Source organism: Polypterus senegalus, chromosome 14 (assembly GCF_016835505.1).
Source record: "Polypterus senegalus isolate Bchr_013 chromosome 14, ASM1683550v1, whole genome shotgun sequence".
Classification (NCBI taxonomy): Eukaryota; Metazoa; Chordata; class Cladistia; order Polypteriformes; family Polypteridae; genus Polypterus; species Polypterus senegalus.
Genome location: NC_053167.1, coordinates 136,091,433 through 136,099,524, shown reverse-complemented (window position 1 = coordinate 136,099,524; position 8,092 = coordinate 136,091,433). Strand labels below are relative to the sequence as shown.

The 8,092-nt window shown below is 39.9% G+C and overlaps 1 protein-coding gene across 1 annotated transcript in view; it reads right to left on the bottom strand.

Moving 5' to 3' along the window:
* The window catches only part of cpt2 (carnitine palmitoyltransferase 2), a 44,291-nt gene extending 36,759 nt beyond the window's left edge, over nucleotides 1-7,532 (bottom strand). The window contains exon 1 of the mRNA XM_039734791.1: nucleotides 7,150-7,532. Coding sequence (XP_039590725.1) covers nucleotides 7,150-7,340 — 191 coding nt within the window. The 5' untranslated portion in view covers nucleotides 7,341-7,532. The remainder of the gene's footprint in view (nucleotides 1-7,149) is intronic.
* Between the last annotated feature and the right edge of the window lie 560 nt (nucleotides 7,533-8,092).

Genomic DNA, 8,092 nt, shown 5'->3' with positions numbered 1-8,092 from the left:
TGTATTGTAGATCGGGGTATATGTATACATTTATATATATATACCCGTGTACCGCAGTGGAGAAGTAGAAGTTATGAAAAAGAAAAGGGAACATTTTAAAAATAACGTAACATGATTGTCAATATACAGTAATTGTTTTGTGAGTGTTATTGAATGTTGCTGTCATCAAGGATTTGATTATCATTATTTCTTTCAATCAGGCTCGTATTTGTAGGATGTGTTCAAGTTACATTCCGTGTTTGTCAATCGTTGTAAAGATAAAAGGTTTCATTCATCGATTAGTTCCTTACTGCATCAATAAACAGCTCGTCTTGCTTTTTATCTGTGATGTGACAAACTGCATGCACGTTTTTTTTACACTGTCTTCCTTTAGCAGGACATTCACTTTTTCCACCGTGTGCTTTGTTTCCGCAGTAGCTGCACCTATGAATATGATTGTATGTATAAGACGCTTCATATTTTTTTGCTGCCTTCTCAATTGTGTAATTCGGTTTTTGTTCAGCACTCTTTGGAACTGTTGCTTTTTGTCTGTGCATTGGATTGCCACTGATAGACGGCGTTATATGGGCAGGCACTAAATTACAAACGCTAGTGGCAGCCTGTCTATGAACTTAATTTAATATAAACTTACGGTTCACGCCGTGCTTTGTTTCCGCATATGCATCATTTGCTTCATAATGTTTTTCTGCCTTCTCAATTGTGAAATGGCGTTTTGTGCTTGGAGTTCTTCCTTGTTCTCTACGTACTTACGTAGGAGGCGTGATGATGTCACACGAAACTCCGACCCTCACGGCCATCTCCAACTCAAGACTCCATTACATTATATGGGGAAAATTAGCTTCCAGTTATGACCCTTCTGCGTAGAATTTCGAAATGAAACCTGCCCAACTTTTGTAAGTAAGCTGTAAGGAATAAGCCTGCCAAATTTCAGCCTTCTACCTACACGGGAAGTAAGGGAGGGAGTGAGTGAGTGAGTGAGGGCTTTGCCTTTTATTAGTATAGATTGACCGATCTGTATGGAATGATTACAATAAAAAAAATGTTCTAAAACTTTTGACTGGTAGCGTATGCAGAACTATTTACTATGAAGGCAAAAACTAAAGAATTTTCAATGTAAAAGAGAAACTGAGACATCCATTTTTTAACTGCAGGTTTAAGTAAAAATACAAGGTGAGAGAGTAATATGTTAGATTAACATCAGACTGGAGTGGAGCCACAAACTAGTTTATTACAGAAGAGCAAAGGCAGTAAATATTCCTGACTGTTTTATAGACTGCCAAAAGGATCGATAGCACCCATTAATGCACACTGGCAATGGTCCATAGACAGCAGTGCAGACCTTTGAACCACAGCTTTGCTGGCTATAAGGTACAGATTAAGTAAACCATTGACAGCTGCTGTAGGTAAAACTGATCAAGGAATCATGTGATGGAAAGCCTATACTGACTGAAGTTTTGCATATTGGAAACCTGATACTACATAAAGCCATGCAATACAGGGCTTTAGACGTTTAGCAGTCATGACAATTGAATATCACTAAACAAAATATCTATTGTTATTTATCGTTAAAAAATAATTGCAATAGTGAATGGAGGTCATATTGCGATGCCCAAGCATGAGGCAGACTGCTTTACTAATACAACATCTAATTCATTAACATCGACACAGAACGTAAGAGATGTACAATTAAAATGGCCTGCTACCCTTCCAGGAACTCATCTACAAACACAGTAAAGCTATAACATCTTTAAGGCTGTAAAAGTTTTAGCAACAACAGTGGCAACAGGTGTTCAGTCTTCAATTACATTCAAGGCCAGTCCAGCTTTACTAATGAATTCTCAGACGTAAGTGCTGGCAAACAACAGATCACTTATGTGAGGTACCTTGAAAAGGAAATCAACAAAAGCCGTCCTTGCCATATTTCTAATGGGATTGACTACTGCAATGCGGTGTTCACTGTGTGTTCAAATTATCCTCTATACAGCCTCCAGTTAATCCAAAATGCTGCTGCAAGAATTATTACAAGAACAAGAAAATACGAACACATAACTCCAGTTCTTAAATCTTTACACTGAGCTCCCGGTTAAGTATAGGGCAGATTTCAAAATCCTCCTTTTAACATATAAAGCCTTAAATGGCCGAGGTCCAGCATACTTCTCTGAACTTATCATGACTTACAAACCAGATCGCACAATAAGATCTCAAGCTGCCGGTCTGCTTATGATTCCAAGAATTAATAAAATAACAGTGGGAGGTCGAGCGTTTAGTTACAGGGCCCCCTAAACTGTGGAGTGGTCTGCCTGCTACTATAAGTGATGCCCCTTTGGTCACAGCTTTCAAATCCCAGCTGAAGACTCAGGACTTCAGTTTAGCACACCCCGACTAGAGCTGCTGATTAACTGTACACACTGCATCTCTCTCTAAAACATAAGTAATGTGATAGTTAGAATTTGTTACTCACCCTCACCTATTCTGTTTCTCTTCTTGGTACTCAAATGTGGCACTTGGTACCACGGCCCACAGCCAAGTTGCTTAACCTGCCTAAGCTAAAGTCATCCCTGATGGAGGATCGCAGGAATCATCAGGAAGAGGGGTATTTTCATCGGATTGGCTGGCTCAGCGCTGACTCGGCTGTGGAATGACCAATAGTGGGAGGCAGCTTGATGGCCGAGGTCTCCAGGACTCTGAAGAAATCCAAATTGTATTTATGTGATATCATCTACTGTTGAATTCTGCTCTGTACTTGTAGTATTTCTATTGCTCTTTTATATTGTATTAAGGATTACTTGTGTCCTGTTCTGTGTATTGTATTGTATTGACCCCCTTTCTTTGCACCCACTGCACACCCAACCTACCTGGAAAGGGGTCTCTCTTTGAACTGCCTTTCACAAGGTTACTTCCATTGTTTTTCCTTACAAGGGTTTTTTTTTTTTTGGGAGTTTTTCTTGTCTTCTTAGAGAGTCAAGGCTGGGGGGCTGCCAGCAGGTAGGGCTTGTTAAAACTACAAATTACCAGAGCCTACGAGAAAACTCGTAAATCCGGCCCACCTTAAATCCGTTCGCACCTCTCCATCAGTGTCTTTTGTCCTGAAAATGTGCTGATTAAGACAAGCAGCAAGCTTGTCTTAGCTATTCCATTCCCCACTGTCGCAGAACGTTCACTGAGTTCTCCCAGCTCATGCTTTGTTTGATTATCTGGGAGTGAACTGCTGGAGCTTTAGAGTGGAAATAATAAATCGTTATTTGTTAAAACAGAAACTTTTTCATATTTTAGTAATAAATGTTACAAAATGTAGGCATAAACTATAGAATGTGTGAAGCCTGAAGTCCAAAGATCATATAAACACTTTCACAAAAGGGTCAAGGACGATACAACAGCTTCCGTGACGTAGCGGTAAGATTTGCTGACTTGTAATCAAGAGTCCCCGGTTCGATCCTGACTGTCTACTGTATTTGCTGTTTTCAGTAGTGATGGAATTGATGCATTCATTTATTTAAAGACCTTCTGTAAAAAGCCAAATTTTCCCCCTGAAGACAAATGAAGTTCTCTCTCTCTCTGTATGCACATGTGGCCGATAGATTATGTAGTCTGTAATATGATTTTCTTAGAAAACTCAAGTTAACTTCCCCATTCCTTCCAAGTTTAAGAAACTGCCAAATTGCTTGTCTTTTTTACTTACTTTTAGAGAGAAAGAAATGAAATTCACTCACGGGCAGTTATACGGTGTGTTGTCACGACATAAGTCCAAACATGGAATCAAAATTCAAAGAGATTTTGACAAAAACTGAATTCCAAAAATTGTTTTCACTGAAGTTTTACTGTAAAAGTCTAAGTTTAAAAAGTATTTGCTTGTTCATTTCAAAGCCAAACAGAATGAAAAGGTATAACCCAACATGAAGCATAATTTTCTTTCAATTTACTACATTTTACTATTGTTAATTACTCACTGTAATGTAAAATAGTTAGCTCTATTATCCATATCTAACAATTCCCATGAAAATAATCTGTTGAAATTGTACATCCACTTCCTCATATGCGAGCGGCAGAGCTGCAAAGTGGCCAGTGTATACAGTAGAGCCCACCCCGGGGGTTTATCGAGCAGGGGGCAGAGCCTCCTAGTAATATAAAAATATAATCATCGCCTTGCGGTTTACTCCTCAAATATCCATCCCCATATCCGAGTATAAGAGAAAGTCGAGGGGAGACCACTCCCGATTTTTAAAGAGGGGCCCTGTATCAAAAATAATATTCAGGCCACATCCTAAACAAAATGTGATAACAACAGTACTTGGTAGGACGGTTATCAGGTGGTTTATATGCGCTGTACAATCGCTTCCATAACTCACACAGCAGCACAAATATGTTCATTGACTTGCTCAAGGACATAAAGACGGGACGGTGGGGACGGTTACAGGCACACTTGTATTTTAAATTTGTTCCACTGCAACGTTAGTGAACACGCAACTGGAGGAGGCCACATTTCAGATTCAATGCAGTCACCATGTGTGCGGGGTTTGCTTGGTGTTAAGGCAAACATTTTAACAACAGCAAAAAGAGAGAAAGATGGTGTAGACAGAAGAAATTTGATCTCTGCTTTTTTTTTGTTTTCCTGTTCATCTTATTTGCCATCGTGTACTTTTTGGTCAAGTATAACATCTGGCTTATGGACGGTCCGTTTTGATTCCTAATCTTTGAGCTCTTATTTTCATGATTGATAGATAGATAGATAGATAGATAGATAGATAGATAGATAGATAGATAGATAGATAGATAGATAGATAGATAGATAGATAAGAAAGGTGCTATATAATAGATATATATTTTAGCATAGTTGGCAATATTACATAGATAGATAGATATGAAAGGCGCTATATAATAGATAGATAGATAGATATGAAAGGCATTATATGATAGATTGATAGATAGATCGATAGATATGAAAGGCATTATATGATTGATAGATAGATAGATAGATAGATAGATAGATAGATAGATAGATAGATAGATAGATAGATAGATAGATAGATAGAACAGTTGACTTATACAGTGGAACCTCGGTTTGCGAGCATAATTCGTTCCGGAAATGTGCTTGCAGTCCAAAGCACTCATATATCAAAGTGAATTTCCTCAGAAGAAATAATGGAAACTCAGATGACTCGTTCCACAACCCACAACTATTCATATTAAAATGATTAATACAAAATATCAAGTAAAAATACATTAAAAAAAATTAACCTGCACTTTACCTTTGAAAAGAATCATGGCTGCTGTGAGTTTCTAAACTCTTGTGGGATTCCACCCAATGGGACGACACGCGGAAGAGCGTCTCAAAGCAATCGCAGTCTCCCAGCGCTGTAACAGAGACACACACACACACACACACACACAAACCCACGCACGTGAGAACCATCAGCTCAGTTGTGATCACATGACGCTCAGCAGACAAAGCGTATCCATACTACTCGTATTGCAAGACCTCGCTCGTTTATCAAGTCAAAATTTATTAAAAATTTTAGCTCATCTTGCAAAACACTCGTAAACCAAGTTACTCGCAAACCGAGGTTCCACTGTGGTTTTTATCCTCTTTCTCTCTACGTTTACCATTCGTTTGCTCAGAGGTTGATGCGCTTGCTGCTTCCTGAGCAGCTCTTCTTTTCTCCACCCTAGTGGCCTTCTTCCTCTCTTCTTTCGTCAGCATCTTTTCACGTTAAAACCGATTAAATCAGTGTCTGCTTTGCAATTACTTAGTACATTTTCCATAATTTTTCACTTAAGCTGGCACTCAAGTCTTCAATCTGCCTCTAAAATGATTTAAGAGATCAAGAGGTAGGGGAAGTGACGGCAAAGGTGGTAGGGAATGAGAACGCTGGCCGCTGTCGAGAGAAGATTCTTACAATAAAATAAAATAAAAATAAAAAGAGGAATAAGCTTGGAGATCAATCATCACCCCGAAAGCGGATAGTAGACGTCACGTAGTATGTGTGTACCAAATTTCAGGTCAAACGGTTTGCAAGCTACAGGTGATTTAAATCCTGGACAGACAAACGGACAGCCACGGTAGCGCATTATATATAAAGAAAGGCTGGCTCAATGGTTAATGCTACAGCTTTATGGACCGAGCATACTGCTTTTGAGTATCAGAGCTGGTAATTATTATTATTATTATTACCGATGTGCTGTTTGGCCAGTCTCTTCACATCTGTGCCAGATTTGCACTGAATAGCCTGCTTTTACCGACACATTCCAAAGCCTTGCGTTAGGTTAACTTGGCTTGGATGCTGCGTGACAAGTCATGCTACTGTGATGGCCCCCTGTGACCCTGAAACTGGATTAAAAATTAACCGTGTGTGTGTGTGTGTGTGTGTTCACCCTCCAAATAGACTGGTGCCTTGTATCCTATGTTTGCTGCCATAAGCTCCATCTTCCTCACGACCCTGCTCAGAACAAAGAGGGTTTAAAAGATGGATGGGTGGATATAAGGCTCGAAGAAGGGAGCTCACTTGCCTGGTAAGAACTGTCCAAAGGATTAAGGAAATAAACTTCTAAAACAAAAAAAAATTGATATAGCACCTGTGCAGTGTGCCATAGTACTATCCTAAAGTGCTTTAAAATGATTTCCATGTTTCTCCAGCAACATCACAAAATTGGTAAATGACTTGCTCAAGGTTACACTGACGGGAATGATACCTTCAGATTTGGGTAATTCCATGTCAAATCATCACATTTTTGGAGCTCAGCGTCACAGATTTTAATAAAACTTGGTATGCTGATTTGATGACATAAGCTCCCCGTGGTCCTGAAATTACATGCGTCTCGGATCAAAATTAAGGGAGATTTAAGCTAACAAAGTTTGAGATTATGGTTTATGACTTTGACTGGCTATATCTCCCTAAATATAAGCTGCACAGACATGGTCCTCATATCGTTTTAAAGCTCTTTTTCCAACTCTATCTTCTTCTTTAGGGACTGCCACAGCGGATCATCCATATTTTGCGTAAATACTATGCTATTCCCAAAATGAAAAATGACCTTGTTATGAGTAATAATATTAAAAACTGAATAGCGGAAAAAAAATGTACTCTTAAATTGTTCGATGTCTTACTAAGGCTAGCGTATAATGTCATGAACATCTCCAGAAAATCTGCTCACCTGGGCAAGCTCTTCTGATAGTGCATGGTGGGTACGAGGCTCCGATGCAGGTACTCGGTCCGCAGCTGGTCATCGTTCTTCGTGCTGTAACCTCGACGTCCGCGGCAACAGTTTGCAGAAGCGGAGATTGCAACACCAGCTCGACCGGTCAGCACAGCGGACTGCCTGGGTAGGACCAGAAGGTTAGCCATTGTGAACGACCTGTCAGCGAACAACCGCAGACACCGCGGGATACAAAAAGGAACTTCCGGCAAATTTCGCGATAGCTATCTGGGTGAAAGGCCAGCAACTGGTTAAGACCGGACGCGCTAAACCCGCAGCAGCAGTTTGTCGCTAACTCAACTGCAGTAGGCGAACAAATCAGCCGGCGAGCAACCCTGCCCAACCCGCTCCGCGGCGGCTAGCGGAACAGGAAGTCACTTTTGTGTAGACGTGATTAGAGTCCCACGGTGAGAAACAGTTTCGTGATTGTGTACCCTAATAGTCTGCCGGGGAGAAAAAGAGGCGAGCTTTTAAAAAAGCGTACAGTTGTCAGAGCGTGACTAGCATAGACTTACGATCTTATTTTTGTATGTTGTATTCTTGAGTGGAAATGTAATGTTTCTTATAAAGAATCCCTTTCTAATTAGGCCAAAGATTTATTCCCGATAATTATTCGAAACATGAAGTTATTAGTGAAGAATCTCATAACCAGTGACGTGCGGTGAGCTTCGTGGCTGGTGAGGCATTGACTCCTTCAGAGTCAGATTTTCAAATACTGTATATGAACCCAAAAGAGTATTTCATTCACTATTCAGTTGGTAGCCAGCATGCATATTGACTACTAGTTATGTTTCATATCTCATCCAGCATTCTTTATACTCACATCGTTAGGAATTACTTATTTGGCTATGAAAGAACGTTACATTTATAGTGTCGAGAGAGCGCATTTGCCCCTTACCCT